General features: G+C 33.3%; 1 protein-coding gene across 1 annotated transcript; it reads right to left on the bottom strand.

The window, feature by feature from the left end:
• Positions 1–15,955: 15,955 nt before the first annotated feature.
• LOC124369321 (ADP-ribosylation factor-like protein 6-interacting protein 4) lies at positions 15,956–22,121 on the bottom strand. Its single transcript, XM_046827271.1, has 2 exons — positions 21,169–22,121; positions 15,956–16,174 (listed from the first exon to the last, which is right to left on the bottom strand). Exons 1-2 carry the CDS (start codon positions 21,594–21,596, stop codon positions 16,048–16,050), a joined length of 555 nt encoding a protein of 184 aa, XP_046683227.1. The 5' UTR covers positions 21,597–22,121; the 3' UTR covers positions 15,956–16,047.
• Between the last annotated feature and the right edge of the window lie 1,450 nt (positions 22,122–23,571).

Raw genomic sequence — 23,571 nt, 5'->3', positions numbered from 1 at the left:
GTGAGGATTCGGATAATACTGTTATGGATATGAAAAATAGTAAGAAAAGTTTTGGGAGAGTGAAAGATGTACAGAAGAAGATGAAGTTACAAAGTCATGAAACAGGTGAACCTTGTTCTTGTAATAAAACATGTTTTGACTCCCTACCAGAAAATTGCAAAAAAGACATTATTGTCAACATGAACAATATGAAAAGTAATGATGAAGTAAATATGTACTTGGCTGGCCTAATTTCATTAGTCCCAATTCAACAACGGAGGCCGAGGAAAAATGAAAATGAAGGAAGCTTCCGTGACTGCTCAGTTTGTTATCGTGTAAGAATTAAGCAAGAAGGCGTTGTGGAGGAAATTCAAGTTTGTAAACAGGCCTTTATTTCCTTACACGGTATTACCAGGGGAAAGGTAGAGATTCTGGTTTCAAAAATTAAAAAAAATGGGGTGTCGCCTAGAGATTTAAGAGGGACTCACCAAAACAGACCTAAGAAATTGAAAGATGAAACTATTGCGGTAGTTAAGGAGCACATTAGTTCATTCAAAAGTAGGAACAGCCATTATAGTTTAAAAAAATCAGACAGGGTTTATTTAGATGAGAGCCTAAACATTCAAAAAATGTTTGACCTGTACAAACAAAAGTATCCAGAGCATGCAGTAATTTATGATAGCTATAGAACGATATTTAATAATGACTTTAATATAAGCTTTGGATACTCCAGAACCGACACATGCTCAACTTGTGACAAATACACAGCAGAGACTCGGGCTTTAGATTTGAAACTGGGGTCAAATGAAACAGATCAAGGTGTGAGAGAGAAGCTTTTGAAAGAAAAGCGTGCCCTAGATGTTAGCCACGAGGTGCATTTAAGAAAGCAAGAGACTTTTTATGTCCGGAAGAAAAAAGCTAAGGATACCGCAATGCAATATGAGACAAAAGAAGCTATTAGTATGGACTTCGCCCGAAACTTTCCTTGCCCGAATATTGAAACAAATGATGTTTATTATAAGAGACAACTTTCTGTGTACATGTTCAATATACATGTTCTGTCAAATAGGGCCAGCTATTTTTACGTTTATCCAGAAACAGTGGGTAACAAAGGAGCAGATGAAGTTTGTTCAATCCTTTCTCATTTTGTCCTAAATTTTCTCCACCCATCAGTTAGAGAATTGGAAATATTTTGCGACTCATGTGGTGGGCAAAATAAAAACAATGTTGTAATCAAGCTTTGTCACTATCTAGTTCATACTGTGAAGAGATTGACTTCTATTAAGTTTACTTACCCAATACGGGGACATTCTTATCTAGAATGCGATAAGAATACTGCTCTAATAAACAAAAGAGCGAGGTGTGAAATTCCAGCAGACTGGTGCCATGAACTGGAATGTGCAAGAGTAAAACCATATCCATTTGAAGTGATAAATGTTGAGAAAATACCTGACATAATCAAAGGTTGGACGAATCATTTGGATTTACTCTATGAAAAATCTCTTTCCTTTGCAACTAGGCCGATGAGAGAACTATTGATTGATGAAACTCACACAGTTCTGATCAAAATTCGTAATAATTTCAATGGGGCTTGGGAAGAAGTTCCATTGAAACCCCCCGTTCAAAAGAAAAGGAAAGCGAAACTTCAGTTTCCTTTAACAAAAAAACAAGCTGAAATCTTTGATCTAGAGAAGAAAAGGAAACGAATGGCTCGACTCATGAACAACCTTACTAATGGAGAGTTTCCTCTTCCAGAAATATCGTATGAAGGTAAGAGATATTAATAATATTTTAAGATTGTTACGTGACAATGATTATGACGTATTATCCAGCAAATATCTTGTTGTTCTGCATTTGTATGGTTTTTGAATCCATACTCGATCTAGACTAACCATTAGGATAACAACAATTTTATAGATACACACAAGCGTTTATCCTCAGATAACCGTGTTATTTATGAATGTGTTTTTTAGGGCTTTTACCAATATCTGAAGAGAAGTTCAACGACATAAAAGCACTGAAGCAGTTTTGTGGGCCGGAAGCTAAAGCCTACTTTGACAGCCTACCTCACAAAACTTGAAGATAAGATTAATTGTAGCCTACAGTTTAATATTCTAATACATACATTTCAATGATATTAGTTTAATCCTCATTTAAATTAAAAATAATTAAAAAACACAACGGCTTTACTTATTTACATACCTATACTAAAGTGAAAATCTAAATTAAAGGGGAAAAACTTGATAAGTCCAGGACGTGATTTGGAAAAAGTTAAATAATTAGGATATAACAATAAAAAATTATAGTTATAGGTGAAATAAGAACATACAACTACATAAAGCTGTTAAATAAATAGTTCAAAAATTAAATATATCAATATTTTTAATGTTTTATGACTTTTAAAGTTAAAAAAATGCTCTCCTGAAAAATTACCGAAATGTGACTTACCAAGTTCTTCCCCTGTGGTCTTCATTTTCTGAACGATAACAGATAAATCAACAAGATTTGGTACATCAATACTACCCCTAAAAAATCTACTTTTTGAAGGAACTATCAGTTTTCTGTAATATCATGGGGACGTCCCGCAAGGAGTCGGAAGGAAATCTTAAATAGGAGCATAGGTCATTTTAAAGGGCTTATCTAGCAGAGTTTAATGCCGAAAACCGCACTCAAAAAGATTGATCCAGTACAAAATGGCGGCTGTTCAAAGGTTTTACTTGGTTACATTTTATTAGTAGCCATAACCCCAGTAAAGCAAAACTGCAACCAAACGAATACTGCAGCTAACTACTACATTATGCTTGTCAGTTGTACAGAAGTGAATTATGACGTTAGTTATCCTCAAGGGTTACAAATTTGGTCCTAATATATTGATAACGGGGAAAACCTGATAACAGTAACAATTAGAAATCTCTTATCTTTGGGTCGCAGTTAGGACTTTCCTATTAGCCAGTCTATTTATAGTAGGCTATTCTAGTTTTCTTGTTTTAGTAGTGCTGTCCATCCCGCATAGGTCAATATGGACATCATTTTAAAGGGCTTATCTAGCAGAGTTTAATTCCACAAACCGCACTCAAAAAGATTGATCCAGTACGAAATGGCGGCTGTTCAAATGTTTTATTTAAAAAATATGTTTACTTACCGAATTTTTTCAGAGTAAATGTTCGAATTGTTCACCTCCGGTTATTTGACAGTTGTAAAGACGCACATAAAAACTATTAACAGAATTTTGCAGATAAAATTGAGGAATCGTCTTACATTCTTGAAGTATTCTTTGTCTCAGTTCATTTAAATTTTGAGGCTTAGTTTTGTAGACGTTGTCCTTAAGGAAACCCCAAACAAAATATTCTAATGGAGACAGATCTGGTGAACGTGCTGGCCATTCTACAGTCCCCCGCCTTCCGATCCACCTTTGCCAAAAAACAGTGTTTAAATAGGCTCTTACGTCGATGCCGTAGTGTGGGGGTGCTCCGTCCTGTTGAAACCAGATATTCTGGAAATGTTCTCCAAACATGTTTCAAAGTGCTGGTGTAATTTCATTTTCCAGCAAACGTTGGTATGATATTGCATTTAAATTTCCTTCAATAAAGAAAGGACCCACCAACTGGTTACCTATCACACCAAGCCAGACATTGACATTTAGTGGATACTGCGTATGTGCCTCCCGTATCCAGTGAGGATTTTCGCTACTCCAGTAACGGCAATTGTGCCTGTTTACGCTTCCATTCAGCATAAATGAACACTCGTCCGAAAACACAATATTGATTACATCAATTTCGTTGCGATCTATTTTGGCCATCATAGTTTCACAAAATTCTATACCTCGATCGAAATCACCTTCGTTGAGTTCGTGCACCAAATGAACTTTATAAGGCTTAAAATTAGACCCTTTCAGAAGTTTTTTAACAGACGAAACAGAGATGTCATGAAGTTTGTGCCGCTGAGCGTAGGGACTCTTGCGGATTCTCAATAAATGACTGCAATACATCTGAAGAGTTGTCTTCGGTTGTCGCAGTAGCGGGCCTTCCTGACCTATGACGATCGAAAACACTTCTTGTTTCCATAAAGCGTTGAACAGTTCTCTCTACAGTTGTTCTAGAAATTGGCTGCCTCTCGTGAAAGTAGTCATTAAATAAATGGCATGCTTCCTCGTGTGATCGTCTGTTATTTCCCCAACCAACCATCATAAGAAGTGTTATACGTTCACGTTCGTCAAGCGACATAGTGTAGTTGAAGAACTACAAGCAATACGACAAACTCTTTTGTACTAAAGCGCACTGATAGAAAGGATGGACAGCACTACTAAAACAAGAAAACTAGAATAGCCTACTACGAATAGACTGGCTAATAGGAAAGTCCTAACTGCGACCCAAAGATAAGAGATTTCTAATTGTTACTGTTATCAGGTTTTCCCCGTTATCAATATATTAGGACCAAATTTGTAACCCTTGAGGATAACTAACGTCATAATTCACTTCTGTACAACTGACAAGCATATAGTAGTAGTTAGCTGCAGTATTCGTTTGGTTGCAGTTTAGCTTTACTGGGGTTATGGCTACTAATAAAATGTAACCAAGTAAAACCTTTGAACAGCCGCCATTTTGTACTGAATCAATCTTTTTGAGTGCGGTTTTCGGCATTAAACTCTGCTAGATAAGCCCTTTAAAATGACCTATACTCATATTTAAGATTTCCTTCCGACTCCTTGCGGGACGTCCCCATGATATTACAGAAAACTGATAGTTCCTTCAAAAAGTAGATTTTTATGTGTAGTATTGATGTACCAAATCTTGTTGATTTATCTGTTATCGTTCAGAAAATATTATACCCGTGCAGGACTTTATGTACACCCTGTATATATATATATATATATATATATATATATATATATATATATATATATATATATATATATATATATATATATGGTATCTAATTAGTTAAACTTCTCCGTATGATACTGACTTTATAAAAACCTGAATACAAAAAAATAAAATTCGATGCAACAAAAACAGTTTAAAATATAACAATTCTGCGAGAAGCAGCGGAAAGCATTTTATTGAGTTGAAATTCGGCGGGTCGTTGCTAACTCAGTGACGTCATGCGCGCAAGCCGTCAAGTTTTCGCCCAGCGTATGAGCACATCCTTGTTTCCTTACATCACATATTAACATAAAATAGGTAGGTATACTGGATTCTACTTTTGAGGTGGCTAAATTAGCTACCTTAATGCCTTCTTGCTTAATAATTGAAGCATACAAAAAGTTTCCCAGTTTACCAGAAAACAATCGCAAATAAGTCAAAAAACGGTATTTAGCGGTTCAAACGAAAATGTTTGAAGTTTGTTTGTTACATTTGGTAGAATTGCTAAAAGTACGTAGGAAAACCCTATACGAGGTGACATAGTAGGGGATGAAGACATCAATATTATTATAGATGACGAATGTATGTTAGGTTTTTTCTTTGTGTTTAAGGTCATAGACAATTTAGTGTGGAATTTTGAATTGGAACTGGACTTCAACAAATTTCCAAGATGTGCAGTAGTACACCTTTACACCATTCACCGACCCACAACGAAAATTTGATTATGTGCATGTTTTAGGTTCCCTGGTTAATGGCCTGTCTCATACCCTTCGTGTTATATATGATATTGGCAGTCGTAACAAGAGCACGTGCATGAAAGAGATCGAAAGAGAAAGAAACGTGAAAAAGACGTGCTGGCGGATTGTGCTCGCCCACTATTATTGACCTGTTTTTAGCCAAAAGTCATATTCAAAACTTGGATTTCACAATATTGGTTAACAGTTCTACTAGATCTAGGTAAGCAATAATTGAAAGCTATTTTAATTGAGAACATACATCGAGTGCAGAGATGTGAATCAAGGTTGCTTTACACCGATAAGTTATAAGCATTTGTATCAGCAATCAATATAGTTATTGCAATTCATACCTTTTCATCACCTGATCGGTAATGTTTATTATTGCTCTTATATGTTTCTGTTTTCCCACATTCTTAGAATTCTACAGTGACAGGGGTTTTTGCCTTTGAAAACAGACACACGTATAGATGTACTTAACGGAGTTTTTAAACTGCTTACTCGTCTTTGTAATTTAGTTTTTATTTTAAACGGTAATACATTGAATAATACACTAACGATTATTTTGTACTTGGCAAAAGGCATAGACGCAGCAAACGCTCGGCGATGAACAAATATAGACATGCAAAATATGAACTTGGAGTTAAATATAATTTACAAAGCACGATATTTCGTTACTTTGGTTGTGTAATTTTAGGTTTTCATGCACAAAGTGTGACAGAAACACGTTATAGCGGTTAGTAACTATCGTTATAATTAATGAATGTACACGAATATAAATCGACGAAAGATACTCAAAAAGTCGTCATTGGTCGAAATTATAGGCAAGAGTGTACTGTATAGGTTTAGGTGGGCCGAATTCACGTGCAATAAAGCTGAATTTTTGCTTAATGAGTCTATTTGGTATGGACCACTTCTGAACCTATGAATCCCTCGGAAAATTCCCGTGGCCGCTCAGTCAAAGATTTTGGAAGACTGTCTAAACGTACAAAAAGGAAAAGAGCTCATACAATTAATGCAATTTCAATTTAGAAAATAAGTGCTTGTATGAATCTTGGACATCTACTTGACCTTACAACTTTTAGGCTGTTGACTCTTATTAGTAGACCCAAAAATCTTTCATGTAAATAATGAAATTCTGAGAGTCAGGCAATCAGTATATTTCAGACGAAATGTATATATTATTGTGTCGTTGGTGCTGTTACTTACATTTTAATCCACTTGACTTCATCATCTAAGCTGACAATCGTTCATTCTTGACCAAATCTCATCTCGTGCAATATATAGACCTATAAATGTTTGTAATTTCTTATACTACTTATAAAAACGTTTCATTTTTTGAACAATTCTTTGATTGACGTAGTTTTTACCCCCGTATTATTGCTTTTTAACATAATATTATTGTTCATAACAAATGTAGATTAGAGTGCACAGTCATGTATTCTACACCATTGTTATATAATTACATACATACATGTACACGTTTAAAAACGTCCAACATATATATACTATAAGAGTATAAGCTAAAACGGCAATTGATACATTAGCTTGAAAGAGATTTAACAGTGCTTTTTAATATTATGGCTGATTTATAATTAGCTTTTAGTATATCATTAAGGAAGACTAGTAAACTATATTATATATGTATATACTCTACTTGATACGTTAAAACCCTACTGTTATCGATCCATTACAAAAGTAATTAATCAATTACTAACTCGTTGGATAGTACCATGATCAATTTACGTGACTGAGATCAAATATTAATATGAATTTTCCATAAATATATTTTAGTACAACTGTTTCTATTTTGAAGTTATCTTTGAAAACTTTCGTAATAATAGAAAATGGTTTAAAATATTTGTTTATGCTTTTTTAAACGCCTGCGGTAACGGAGTTTTTTACGACTGTTTGTAACCTTACCTTAAATCTATAGCTATTTTTGTATAGCTACAAAAGTCCAACAGCTGCACAGTTGTCTGGAGTCCAACCGTTGGTCTTCGAGGATGAAAATCCACACCGTAACCTCTCATGCCATGAATCAGATATCCCATTACTATAATATATTATCTATGTAAAATTATTCATATCGCACAGTGGTACGTTCTAAACGATTCAGTTACATAAAATACATTACTCAAAATAAATGTCTATTAAGAGTTTGTCTAGAAGGAATACACAGATTAGTTTTTGGTTTTCCTAGTATTGGACCATTGTGCTGCGCAGTGCATACACTGCTCTCTCTTCCATTCGAGTAGAGAGCTCCGTAACTGCGACGCGCTACAGCCCATTCGCACAAATTGTTTTTAGCTCAAAAACTGTTTATTTAACCCCAAAATATGTATAAATAGTTTGCTACCCACTATAGAAACGATTATAAGTAATTTACAGGTTAAAATAAACATTAAGATTACCACAGGTCAACTCTTATAGGACACTGTTGTTCGGAAAATGGTCTCTGACAGACAGACTTGGAATATTGCCTCTGGCTATGGACGGGGGTGCTGAAAACCAATATACTAGAGGAAAGGTAATACAGCTACGGTGTTTCCCAACGTGATACTGTAGACATGTACCCTCTTGAAGTAACGTGGAAAGCAGAAAGAGAGAGAGTGATATCTGGGCGAATAGTTTTTAGTGGGTGCGAGTCCCACTCAACAACAGAATACACTGACCGTGATTAGTACGAGGGCTGTTTTTTTTTCAACTTCCGACGTGGTATAAAAATAAAACTAGGGAGAGTAATTAAATAAATTTATTATCAAAAGTTAGGTACATTATTAGTTACTTTTCAACATAATCGCCATTTAAATTGAGGCATTTTTTCATACCTGGGTACTAGCTTCTTAATACCTTCTTCATAGAAGTTTGCCGCCAGTGATTTGAGATGGGTTTTCACGGCGTCTCGCAACGCGTCGTCTGTTCGAAGCTCTGCCCTCCTAGCATCTTCTTCAGTTCCGGGAAAAGATGATAGTCACTCGGCGCTAAGTCAGGACTATACGCCGGATGGTCAAAAACATCCCATTTAAAACCGTCAAGAAGACGCTTTGTCAAAGCAGCACTGTGAGGACGGGCGTTGTCATGAATGAGCACTACTCCCGATGTGAGCATTCCTCTCCTTTTGTTCTGGATAGCTCTCCGCAAACGTTGTAACGTACCGCAGTATCCTTCCGCATTGATTGTGGTACCTGGCTCTAAAAACTCAACAAGCAATACACCTTTTTGATCCCAAAACACGGTGGCCATAATCTTTTTTTTTGTTGAAAGTTTTTTTTGCATTTTTTGGGTTTGTTTGGAGAGTTTGAATGCATCCATTGTTGGGACTGCTGTTTAGTTTCTGGGATGTCGTACAGAACCCATGTCTCATCTTCTGTCACGATTTTGATCAAAAAATCTTCTCCATCAGCTTCATAACGGTTCAGAAAAGACGTTGCTGACGCCATTCGCCGAGCTTTGTGGTCATCAGACAACATCTTCGGCACTCATCGCGCACAAAGTTTTTTGTAGCCTAACTTGTCAGTTACGATAGAGTATAGGGCTGACCTTGAAATCTCAGGAAACTGATTGGACAGCTCCGTAATCGTAAACCTTCGATTGCTTCTTACACTTTGGTCAACTCGATCAACGAGGTCATCGTTTGCGACCGACTTCGTCCTTGGCCCCCTTCATCATGAATGTCAACTCGTCCATCTTTAAATTTCCTACACCAATCACGCACTGCACTGTCACTCATAAAAGCTTTCAACCGTATACTCGTTCCATTCTACTGTGAATTTCTGCTGCAGATAACCCTTCAGCTTGCAAGAAACGAATGACACTTCTCAACTCACACTTGGCGGGAGATTCTATCATGGTAGCCATGTTTATGTGTCGCTAGATAAATTGGAAATGGCGTCGGCCGTCCCGAAAATGAGTGAGGTTGTAGTGGGAGAGGTGCGCAGTCGACTGCCGCACATTGCTGGCCGATACCGCTCGCCCAGCCATCTAGCGGCACGATCGGAAGTTGAAAAAAAAACAGCCCTCGTATTTCCTCCATTGCCATAAAAAGTACAAACTAACAACATTAGATATATCACACTAGATTGCTGTTATACTAGCAGTTTTGTTTATAAAAAACTTTCTATATCACCTTTTTATTATTGTCCATTTGGCAAAAATCTTTTTGTATCGCATTAAATTAACGCTTTAATAAGTTTGTAAACTAGGGAGGGTTTTGTGTATCCGCTCTTCACTTAATAGCCAGCCCAGCCATATCCTATTTGAGACATCACTTTCAAACCATTTTTATTCATTTCTAGTCACAAGAATGTTTAATTTCTTAAGCCATAACTTTCATAGTTTTATTTTTTTAATGGAGAGGTGGATCCTTTTTAAGCCTTATTGTGCTCGTCCTAATGTGCCACTAGCCTGTGCGATGATCTTATCAAACTGAATAAGGAGGAGAGTTGATACAGTACAATGTCAATGCTATTGATAAAAAGTACTACTAACACCAATAGACAGGATTGAAACCTGCGGCCACCTTAGACCACTCGACCATAGGCACTCTCAAAGTTGTCTTGTGGTTTCCTCTGTGGAATAGTTGGAAAGAACTGTTCAGATAATTTAAATAAAAAGTTTGTCACTTCCAACACACGAGTTCAATGTATACTGACAATATTACATTGTTTACTGATGGGAACAACTAATTCATTCACTTGTTACGTAAAAACAGATTAAATCGGTTGGAGATTTTTGTATAGGTTGAATTTTCATTCAGTTGTTTTTTCTAGTTTAGCAGTTTCAGTTTCAGGTTGATTTAATTATATCAACTATTTTCATTCAGTAGCTAAGTGAGACAGTCCAGTTAACAGCAATCTATCTGTGTTTTACTGAAACTTGTCAACACTTCTCAAGAAATTAATATTCTTCCACCATTTGTATTCATTAAATTATAGAAATTGGATAGTGTTTTTTTATTTTACAGGCTTTCAATTTGAAAAAAATAATATAGCTTAACTATGTTACAGAATATGAGTATAAATGATTTATTACATTATTATTATTATTAACAGTTATTAAAAATAACCTTTTTACCAACATATTTAATTTAATTTATAGTTACGATAAAGGAGATTAATTTATTTAATTAAGTTAAATACAAATTTTATGTCAATAATAATTCAATTGGTTGGAGTTTTTCATATTGGTTGAATTTCTCATCACCAGATGTTTTGCTCAATAGACCGAAACCAGTTTGGCAATTTCAGTCCCTTGATTCAGTTCTATCAAATGTGTTCATTCAGAGATTGAATTCGGTCAACTGCATTCTACTGGTTTTACTGAACTATTCTACACTTTTCAATAGGATGATTTGTTCCACCAGTTGCTTGTGTATTGTAATTTTCGGGCTTTAGATTTGAAATAAATATATTATTAATTGCGTTGCAGAATTTCAACATTCATTATTCTGTTATTGAGCGTAACTACTTAAAATGACCAACATATTACATTTTCCGTGATGTTAAGATAAAGGAGATTAGTTTATTTAATAAATTTCATGTACATTATGTGTCAATAGTGGTAAAAATTTATTTTTTAACTCTTATTTCCTTTCACAAGTATACAGTGTGTTTCAAATTTGATGCACATTGAAGGGATCTTGGAAACTATAAGAGATAAAACAAAGATTCAATATACAAAGTTATGCGTAATAACAAGACCAACAAATTAATGTGGTCAAGTTCATTATTGGTTGCTTTGTGTTCGTCCACTCACTGCGCTCAAAAAACTGTTTTTGGTCAAAATGTTCAAATTGTCCCAGCTCTCTTATTAGTATCTATATTAAAATGTTTTTTGCATGAAATCTGCATGAATTTCTTTTAGTTTTTAAATATTATAAATAAAAACAACCAAATGAAAAGGTAATTTTAAAATTCAACTGGTTGGGCCATCATTACCATTGCTGCAATTTTCCATAGGGCTTTAAAATCTCAAGACTAGCATCATTGGAGTTTCTGTAAGACTGAATTGATTAGAGGAAAACGGGAAGACAAATGTGTAATATTTCAATAATAACAGGACATTGTTAGTCCATTATCCATCGAAAGGCCTTAATTGTTAAATAGATTTGTCGTTAGAGAATATCAACTTTAATTTTGTTACAATAAGGTTTAGGACCATTGTGCCATAGAGTAAAGAATTTGTTAAGTTTCAATTATTATAACTTCAAATAACATAGGTATGGTGGAAAGGTTTAATTCAATATGTTAAGTTCAGCTCCTTTTTACCTTCTGCATAGTGCAGCGTCTTAAACTCACCTTTTCCTTTAGGTGATAAAGAGCTAAACTCAACATTCCCATTGAATTAACCCATCATCATACTTGCGTTATGTGTAGAAAACTCGGTTGCTCCACCATGCTTTGGGATTGTGTCTAAATCATTGTAGTGCACTCAGTTGTTCACCTGATGAGTCAATGAGAACACTTCATCTAGATTACAATTGACTTTGTAGTATAGATGTCTCTGACGTTATAATAATGCAAAAAAATCATTTGGAGTGCCTTTGTCGCAGACTTGATTTGGATCTCTTGAGATGGACATGGACTCCAGATTCCTGTATTTAGGCCTGTAACAGCATCAGATTCCAGACATTGCACTAAGCAGAAGGTGATATGGAGCTGAACTCAACATTCACATTATAACTTACCTTGCACTAAGTTATGTGGTTATGTTGACATCTTATTGAAAATGTTTCTTAATAAGATGTTATTTTTCACTCTTTTCACATAAGATTTTATAAGTACAGAATATAAAGATCAGATGATGCATTTTTACCCTCTCAGGAACAATATTTGCAATAGCAAAAGCTATTGTATATGTTTTATATATTTAAGTTTTTAAATATCAGAATTTTCAACTTTAAAACACTTTATTTTCAAATATATTATTGCTCAACCATGTTTGATTCACCTTCAAATATTCTTCTTCTCAGTTTTTAAAAATAAGTTTTTGTTTCCTGTCTGACTGTTGTCAAATAATGGTCATGAAGGGAAGTAGAAATGTTCTAATTCCTTTTCTCAAGCCTAGTGAAAGCAATCTCAAATGTCAATCAACTTTTGGAGATAAAACTCCAGTAATGTCATTCCTACTACTGAATTTTTCACTCCTGAAGACATATCTCAACTAATTGTGAGAGATATCTCAGTAGACCTCAACTTTATTTATACCACCTATCTTTAAATAGGTCTATTAGGAATTGAGTGTTATTAACTTCAAAGATTAACTTTTGGCATTTGAAATTAAAATTTTAAAATAAGCATGGAAGGCAATGTGTCTCAGATTCGTTAATAGCATTCAGTTATGCTGTGTGTAAAATAAAAGATGCAACAGGCATAATGATTTTAAGTTAGTATGTGGAAAATAGACTTGTGAACTAAATCTACTTTAATGAGAATTATTACATACTAAATTTGATGAAACAGGTGTTATACTGATCAAAAATTGGTTAGTCTCAAATGAGCTTGGTGCCAATTTCTAAGACATTTATTGCTTGTGTAACTATATATGTATATATTTAAAGTCAAAAGTTATACAATATTTGAGCATTACTTAATGTCCTCAGAAAATGAACAATGTCTTTTTTATGATTACATTAAGTATATTGCACAATACATACTCTCATTTAAATTTCAAATTTAAATCTTCTTAAATTATAACTATTTATTATAAACAAAAAATTTTAGCTTCAGTCAAGTACGGTCACATGAAAATTATCCGTACTATTACAGATCTGAAGAACAATTATTTATATCCAAACTTATTATAACTGTTGCTAAGATTGATACAGCCTTCATTCTTGTTATAGAATGAACATATGCAGACTATTTTCGTACCTTTTCAATGAGGACACTCGCATATGGTTTCAGTTTTAGCTGAAAAGCTTGGCTAAACAAAATCAATCAAGCTATTTAATCCTAATTACCTATTATAGAAACAAAAACCAAGTTATGTGAGTCCAAAGAGGTACTAGTGGATTACATGTTCACATTATGTAACTGATTGTCAAATGCCTTCTAGACAGGTAAAAACCTGTTTATTCCATCAACACCAGAAAACTTAAATTTACTTAAGTCATTTCATGTACTTTGGTAACATTACATCATGTAATTATAGTGTGTAGAAACAGTTTGGTTAACAAAATTTATGATAATGATTACACACATATTTATTAAAGAATAGCAGGTCATTACAAATTTTGGTTTTTTGGGGGGAGTCAAAGGCTGAGTGTTTAAAAATACAATATTTTAAGATTGAGTTGAATAAAGTGAGAATTCAAATTCTATCTCTGACCCAAGTACTAATTCGTACTGTTAATCTCTTTCTGCTTAACTCGTCCTCTTATTAAGATCCTCAAGTGGGTCTGTGCCTATACAAAAGAAAATAATAAGTTGAAAAATGATGCAATAAAGAAAAATGATGTTATTAAACTGTTTTTATTTATTTCCATATGCTATTGTATACAGGAAAAGAGTACAAAGATGATTCATAAAGTTGCATTTTTTTCAGTATTATTATTAATTATTTTGGGATCCTCATATGATGATGAAATTGGCTGGGCATGCAGATTTAATCTATTAACACCTAATTTTTAATTTTTAAAAATTTTAAAACTTTTACACTGAAAAACCCTGATTTTATTTTACTGTTTATATTAAAAATATACTTTTGTTAGTAAATGAAGTTCCACAAAAAATAGCTTTAATAATGTTCTCTAAACAACAATCAACCTAATCACTGATTTCATCCTTTACTGAGTTCTAGCAAGAGAATACAGGTAAGGCCTAGTTGTTAGACAAAGATGACGATTGCAGACAGTAAAATCAAGTTACTCATGGAGACTTTGAACACATTCTTCTTCACTGAATCAATTCCATGTTCAACACAGCAAGAGCTATCTAATTCAACGCAGTAAGGGTTATTAACTTTTGAGTAGTCACTTCAGTCATATTTAATTGTCGTTACTGAAATATATTATTTAAGTGTACATTTTGAACATTATAATACAAATGTTTATTTCAATGAACTTATTAAAGAAATTATGGATTTGCAAATTTAAGAGCTGTGAGGAGGTGCACTGCGTCTGCAACATGCTGCAAAAATAAATATTATATTAAAGTTTCAATCTTGCCTGGTATATTTTACATTATTTAATATTTTCAGAGAAAAACTATTATTTGTTTGTGATATCAAAATACTTTTGATATTACCACTTTTTATGTAGTTTAGAGCCTTTACCATCAGTTCATTATCTTAACTGAAATCTGTGGGCTACCATTTTTTACATTTCAATTGCATAAAGATCATTCAAAGAAGATTTTTTTACTGAAATATGTTTCTAGGATATGATTGTGAATTAGAACTGATTAATACTGTAAGCTGATAATAAGCAACATCTCAGTGTTTTCTATGTAAATATTCAAATTCTTACAAAGGAAATGGTTGAAGATATGAAATGCAGTACAAATAGTCACTGAATTAAACACGTATGTGATCAGAAAAATATGCAAATTTAAATTTTTATTTGGCAGCATGTTAAAGTGTAAGCATATTTTATTGCTGATTTCAAGATTCAAATTGTAAATTTTGTGATATTTTGTTAGTGTTTCTATTACAAAAACTGACAGATGATGGAAGAACAGTGTTACTTTATAAATGGACTGAAAAAGCTGAAGACACAACACATCGTAAAAGTTTTTTAGACCTTTTGTGAATAATAATTTATGTAGGTGGGTTGCACAGTATTTTCAATTGATTAGTGGTCATTTCTCATTTTTTAAAAAAACATTCTTTGTGATCATATCTATATTTAATGTTCCTATTTCCTTCATTATATCTCTAGCTGGAATAGTAAAAAATGTGTAATTTTCTATTACGATCAATACTAAATGTTTTTGCGTAGTTAGAAAACTTAGAGCATGTTATGTGTCCTCTATAAAATGGGATATATATACACATACATACATACATATATCTGGGGATTAGTACATGAAATTTCCAAAAATGCTCCTAAGTATTTCTTAACAATTATTAATTTTAAATTAAATCATCAATTTCTTGTGACTTTTCAAATTAAATGCTTTAAAAATATGTTCCCACAGATACAAAGTCAATAAAGAATTAAACTTTTCTTTTTCAAACTTTCAGTCGCTTAAAATTTTTACATAACAATAATAAAATAATTGTTTCCAATATTTAAAATTATTAACCAACATGAAGTAACATTTTCCCACATTAAAATTAAGACCTGTATTGTTCATGTAAATAAGTTATATGTTAACTATTCATCAAAGTGTAATATAGGTCAGTGACGGAAGACTAGGTAAGAAAAAGACCTGATGATTGGCTTAAGAAATAAAGAATATCTTCGATACTTATAACTATTACATCTCCTATGTGCACTTCATGTCCTTGCTGGGTATTATTTTCACCAATTAAATCCATTTCTTAAGGTTTGACTGGAAAAACTCGCCATCTCCTCTTGTTGCTTGACGATTGATTTCTTTATGTCGTTCTCTGCTAACAATCTCCTCTATGATTTCGCCTTCTCCCCGAATAAGTCTGAAAACATCAAGACATATTTAAATTACTTTTATACGAATTATAAATTTATGACTGTAATGTTTCAATATACTTATTTGCATAAAGAATATATACCAAAGAAACTTAATTAAAAATAAAATAGTAGCGAGTAATTAATTATAGTACCTAATAATACTTTAATATACGAGGGGGTACCGGAATTAAGTAACCGGAATTGTATTGCTGGCAGCCGGCAGCGTGTAGTACACATTCCTGCTGCTAGGCGTGTGTCGCGCAACCCATTGCGAGCTCAGTGACCCCAGTTCCGTTGTCCTAGTGTATTCTGTTCGTTCGTAGTGACTGTTTTCGCTAACCCTGTTTTGTTCTTGTTTCGTTTTTTGTCATGGCAAGTTTAAGTGAACAACGTGCAGCTGTGAAATTTTGTTTTTTACTTGGTAAAAATGCTGCAGAAACTATTTTAATGTTGAATACAGCTTACAAAGATGATGCTATGGGGAAAACTCAGGTCTACGAGTGGTTCGCTCGATTTAAAAATGGCGACATGTCGATTGAAGACAAACCTCGTTCTGGACGTCCATCAACCTCTCGAACGGACGAAAATGTTGAGAAAATTCGTGAACTTGTGCTCACCGACCGTCGACAGACAATTGAGGAACTATCAGAGAGTAGTGGGTTAACTTGGAGCTCGGTTCAGCGAATTTTAACAGGAGATTTAGGACTGAAAAGAGTTACTGCCAAATTTGTTCCTCGACTTCTGACTGACCATCAAAAGGCACATCGAGTTGAAACTTGCCGCCTTCTGAAAGAACATCTCGAAAATGATCCCGATTTTCTGGAAAAGGTAATTACTGGTGATGAGTCATGGTGCTATGGTTATGACCCAGAAACGAAGCAACAGTCAAGCCAATGGAAGTCGCCATCTTCACCTCGTCCAAAAAAATGTCGGCAAGTCAAATCAAACATCAAAACCATGTTGATTTGCTTTTTTGATGCTAAAGGCATTGTTCATTCTGAGTTTGTTCCTCCAGGTCAGACTGTCAAGCAAACATTTTATTTGGAGATTTTAAGAAGATTGCGCAACAGTGTTCGTCAGAAAAGACCCGATTTGTGGCAGACTGGAGACTGGTTCTTCCACCACGACAACGCACCGGCACACACAGCCATCTCAGTTAGGCAGTTTTTAGCCAAAAACAGCATGGTTCCGCTGAACGAAGCTCGAGCTTGCAGCCATTTCTAAAGATGACTACAAAAAATGTTTTGATCAATGGAAATACCATTGGGACAAGTGTATTAGTTGTAATGAGATTATTTTGAAGGAGATAAGGTCGTATTGTAAAAAATTTGATAATATATAATTTGTATAAAATAATTCCGGTTTTTTTTGGGTACCCCCTCGAAAACTATATTTAAATTAGAGTGACGTAATTGTAGAAACTGTTAATTGCCTTTGCTTTTTGCAAAAGTACATTTTTAAGTGTTCAATGAAAATACAACAAACAAAAATTTGAACTGAGTAGTTGATAGTGAAGACATTGAATTGAAAGTTACTAGAGTTCTACATTTTTAAACCACTGAATGTGTTCCTAGAATCTTCTGAACGTAAGTTCATACACAGACAAATATATACAGTACAAGTTGTATACGAATCAAGAAAAAAGTCAAGTTGTCTTAAAATCCGCTAAACTCTCTTGTGAACAACTTGAATATGATATGGAATTTATGTTAGAACTTAAACCTTCTAGGCAAAATCAATAGTTTCACTTTTGTAGGTATTAGACAATACAAGTGGAATGTAATGAAACAGCTGCTAGGTTGGCAAGATTGATCTTTCTTACTTCTTGTGGAGTTAGAACCTATTTTTTTATTACTTTGCATTATACTGATCATTTCTTACTTTGTTCTTGAATCTAAGAAGGTGTCAGTAACTGTTTTCCTCTGGAGTATGAAGAGCTAAGACAAGCCAAATAGCTCTTAGGTAAGTGTTATATAAAACTAAAGATCTGAAACGTGCAGCCACCTTACAGTAGAAACAAACTGGAAGTACTCATGGGCTTTCTCACTGACACTGCAATACTGGATTGCGATTGAAATATAGACACTTAAGGAATGTAACTAAATATAAGGAGTAGATAGTGAATAAAATCTGTGTCAAGATGGGTAATATTATAGTGCATCTATTATCAGAAAGCAAAACTATCAACTTGAAACCTTGAGAACAGTTAGAACATCTGGAAAGCATTTTCTGAAAATAGGTAATCTGCCAAATTCAAGATTTGTTCAACCTTAAAATTCATGGAAAGGTTTGGGTTTGTAAAAATGCTATAACATAAGCAGTAATAGGATGAAATTCAATAGACATTTATAGGTGACACTATGTGTAAAATTCATCCTTAATGATTTAAAAAATTTAAAATTTAAATAAATACTTATAGATTCTTACTTTCACAAAAATCAAAACAGCCTCCTCTCTATGTTCTCTATTGTCCTCAATAGATATGTCAAATAATAAACAGTGGGAACATTCAGAACTCACACAGGTGTCCTTTGTATATTTATAAAATCTTTCAATGAAAGTTTAGTAATTTTTTTTGTATCGTTTTTCATGAGGTCTGTAATTTTATAAATTGGTAATTTTTATACAATTTAAAGAAATACTTATTACATCAATGTACAAAATATAGGTAGGCCTACAAACAAAACTGTGAAGTACTCTGAATGATGTTGCAGAATTTAAATTTATATTCCTGACATTTTAATCCTGTATTAGTTGCGTAGTCTCTGATGTCATGTGCTATGAAATGTTTACATGTACTATTCACAAACTGTTTATAATGCTACGTTTACACTATGTTTCTGTACTATCCTTTAGTCTAGCTCACTTTTAAAACTACAAGGGGTAAAAATAATGTTTTAATGTATCACCAGTTTGGTGAACGGATTTAGTGTGCCTTCTGCATTGTTTTCCTAAGACACATTACTTATATATATATATATATATAACTAATTTTAATTTTATGTTTTTAATACAAAACAAATTAAGCAACATTTACTTTAATTACTAAACTGAAATTAGTGTTTTAATTTGTCAACACTGATTAAAAATTATATTTTGAATACATTTTACTACATTTTTCTACAATCTTTAAGACAACAAACACACTAGGAACATTTTGAGATGTAAATCTCAGAACTTGGACAAAAACGTTCAGACCAGTGTTTATAAACTGACTTTTTCCGATTGCCATAGTTTTTACATCGGACAGATAGACAGGTTGTTTAGCCAAAGATTTAAAAAGCATTGCCCAAAACCTAAATTACATAAATAGACTTCATTATTCGCTCAAAACTTGATGTATGAGAACCACACAATAAACTAAATTATTGAAAGCATGGAAGTGTAACTTATATTAATGTTGCAAAGGCAGCAAACTAAGCACGATTGAAGAATATGAAATTTATAAACATTCTAAAAGGAATTTATTATAGACGAACTCATGTTAAATGAGAAACTAAAATTCAGCTCCAATTATTTGTTCAACACATTACTTCATCGCAACAGCGACTCGCCAACCTGATAACGTAGATGTACCGAGAACTGGAATCACCTAGTCTCAGTTGTCCTGTCTTCTGATGGCCGTGATGTTTTATCATGTTTAATATTCGTGTGTGATAGGCCTATCAAATGTTGTGTTTCTCTTACAATTTATTTATTCGTTGTGTTTGTATTGTATTCGTGAATTTTAAACTATGACGACTCCAGATGGATAATCCTCGCTTTTAATATCTATTGACACAGACACCAGAAGATGACTTATTAAAAATCGAAACTATAGTAGTGTATGACTACAGTTTGAACTGTTTGACGAAGGTATATAGTTATTGTTATTCATATTTATAACAAGTAATGATTTAAAACTTATTGTATTTTAAGATCTATAAAATAAATCCACACTTTCTTCATATTTAAAAATAATAAAATCACTGTAAGCCGCTGTGCAATGAAAGTTTTTTCAAACGTCAGGGGGTTTTTAACTGGCAGGTTTTATCTTATTCATTCACAGAAGATTATTCTCTAGAATACAGACTAGGATCAGTATTGGGCTCTTTTCAGTCCCTAGTGAGTACAAATGACATAACCTACTATACTCCCTCACTCCTACAGGTATGCTGATGATACTTAATTTATGCATTTACGGTTACAATTGTATACATATATGTTTCACCTTGTTTTTTAATATAGAAATATGTTATTCATAGAGTAAGGAACATTCATTAGACATTATTGGTAAGTGCCGAAAGTAAATTTACAGAACAATGTATGGTTATCTGTAATGTGATGGTTATATAGTCTGGCCTGCCTGTTTGCTTTTAGTTGTAAGTCTGTGATTAGTGATGGTGCTGCCACAGCCCACACTTTTGGCTGGAGGAATTAATGTGCGATAGTACCTATAAGTTAATAAAAAAAAGTCAGGAGGATTTGATTATAAATGTATATTATTCATGTTTTACTTAAGGCCATTGACCGCATTAATAATGAGGAAGTGTGATCTCAAGTAGTTTATATAACTTTGTAAATGATGACACTAGCACTTCTAATTATGACTTTCCAGGCATAACATTAACATTTAATAATTCTGTTCTTTCTGGGAATTCAAATTTAGGTACTTTCTAATATAAACAATGCAGCCTAAGTAACACATCACAGTATCTTACTGTATAAACATTTAAAGGAGACTACATAATTTTGTATAAATAATCCAATTTATCAGGTGTACAATTTTAATCTAAAATATAACTGAAAAATATTTTAATAGATATTTTAAACCATTAGATAGTGATGTATAGCCTACTTGAGGAAATCATGAACTATTTAGATAGATCAATAAAATGTAACATATACATAGGCCTACAGACATTAATGTTACTGTAAAATATGTAATAATATAAGTCTAGAAACAGAAAACGTAAATAAATATAAACAATAGAGATTTAATGTTTTAAACAAAATTTACCTTGTCCTGCCGGTCTCTTCATCATAGACTCTTCGAATTGTATTTTGCTGTTTTTCCCACTCTTCCTTTGACATTGGAGCCATTGACTGAGCTTTTTTCAGTAAGTCACCAGGGATATCAGGCCCTATAATTGCTTCCTCTATATCTTTCACGTCACACTTTTGTAAGTGTACATCTTTAAGCTTACTAGTTTTATTCTTTTTATCTTTAACATGTTTATGTCTCTTTTTGCACTTCTTGTGTTTGGTTTTAAACTGTTTTAGTGATGATTCATCTTCTGATTCCCCACTGCTTGAAGAATATTTTCTTTTTTTGCTCTCTTTCCTTGACTTTTTCCTCTTTTTGGTTACAACTGAGTTTTGACTTGTATCATGTTTGCTGACAACAATAGTACTTGTAATTTTACCTTGAGATGAATTTCCTTCCATCACAAGATCAATTAGCAAACTTAATAAATTGAGAATAATTCAACATAACTGTGTGGCTTGTAGATGTAAATGTTTGAAATAGCAACAGAAACCCTAATATTAAAATCCAATAATGTATTTTAATTACATTTAACAAGCCAGTTTCAAAACAATAATAGACTAATAATTAATTAAAAAATAACAAACCTAATCTTTAATATTTTGGTCCATACGAATTATTATTACACTACAGTACAATAACTGACTAGCTATAAAACATATAGTTAAACAACTTTGCTATTGTCATTACCACTTGTGTCTTATATCTGCCCTGCAGGTAATCACGGATGCCTTTTTTCTAATAGTTTGGATTTCACATTAATGATTATACGAGTAAATAATAATACATTTTATTTTATCACTATGTATTTCACTTGCAAGTATTTCACACCATGTAATGAGTAAACGGATATAAGTATAGAGTTGGAAACAACCTATACAAATTACACGATTAAACAAACTTAACCTCAATCTTACACAAAAAAGTGAAATTAGCAGAAGCTTTTCTCCGCCATTTACTTGGCTGGCCATTACACTACAATTTATACAGCCTTATTGTGCATGAGTTTGGGGTTGCTCGCAGATTACAAGAAATATGATTTGTTATGTAACGTTAATGTTGACTGCTGATCTGGTAATAAGTTTTACTTTAGTGAGTAAGGGATTGTTATATCTATAATATCATGTTTTCTTTCTTTCAGTTCTGTTAGTTTATTTTTAGACTAGTATTTGATTAGAATGTTTCTACAGGATATAATACTTGAGGTTTTGAATAGTGATATCAAGTAACTTCCCGTACCCTTACGGTCCCTACCCATTAGAATAGATCTATTGAAAATGACGGTGCATATTAATATTCAATGATCTTACTAAATCGTTCAATTCTAAAGTTTTATATTTAAAAAAAAATTACTGATGACATACAAACCTAGAAATTAGTTAAACTATCAAAAAGTTTGAGTTCCTAGAAATTTAGGGTTGTGTCAACTAAAATGATTTTTATTGATTAAGAGGGAGTTTGGCAAATGGAAGAATTTGATCAAATTAACAAAAGACATCTCCGAGCAACAATAGTATTCTCTATAGTCTGAGAGTGAGCATCAGATTAACAAAGAAACGACTCAAGAAGTCAAGGCTGTAACAGTTACCCATTAATTAGAACATTTGCCTGTACCTTTGTAGGAGTACTCTGTAATGTATGAGTCTAAATCAGTATGATTACATTTTTTAATCGGTTACTGAAAGTATCGGGTACAGATAGAAGCCACAAGTAAAAGTAAGAACTTACCTCACTTTCGTAGGTGCTGCGTGACAGTGAAGTTAAAATATTTACCGTTTTGAACAAGATTGAATGATCATATGTGCAGTGCCGTGTACTTCATAAATTAAAATAGTTTTATTTTGAATGTGTATATTTAAATAAATAAATAATATGTAGAAATGCCTGTTATTAGGAACGTTTCTCAGAAATATTTCTGGTTTACAGAACAACTCAATGTCAAACATCACACTTATGACTAATATTACTTAATAAAAATAAATAACCCTTATCAGCTAGGCAGGTACATTGCCTTTAAATGGCTTTTAAATAAAAAAACATTCCTTAAACTTTCGAGGTGGCCATTATGCATGGTGAGGCCGAAATAAGAGAAGCTTCTCCTGCCCAACTCCAGCCTGAATTTTTGGAAGTGAAGCTGTTATCAGAGTATGTGCTACGCTGGAAGACCGCATTCCGAAATCACGGCCTCTCGCACAAGTACTGCGGCTCTCCAGACTCCAGAATTGTATGCATCATGCAGTTGATCAATACATCGCATAGCGTTTCCATTTGGATCATATTAGCATCAAGCCGATATGAAGACACGTATCCAAAACGTTTCAAACATAGTGTAATGCGGCGTTTTATACTCTGATTTTTTTTGTGTCCTTCGATATG

This window comes from Homalodisca vitripennis, chromosome X, assembly GCF_021130785.1.
Source record: "Homalodisca vitripennis isolate AUS2020 chromosome X, UT_GWSS_2.1, whole genome shotgun sequence".
In the NCBI taxonomy this organism is placed as follows: Eukaryota; Metazoa; Arthropoda; class Insecta; order Hemiptera; family Cicadellidae; genus Homalodisca; species Homalodisca vitripennis.
This window is presented reverse-complemented; position numbering and strand designations above follow the sequence as displayed.

Excerpts from the sequence above, each read along its gene's own strand:
- LOC124369321 (XM_046827271.1), bottom strand. The coding sequence starts at position 21,596 with ATGGAAGGAAATTCATCTCAAGGTAAAATTACAAGTACTATTGTTGTC. Across the intron at positions 16,175-21,168 it reads GAAGAGACCGGCAGGACAAG|ACTTATTCGGGGAGAAGGCG; the intron begins GTAAATTTTGTT and ends TGATGTTTTCAG.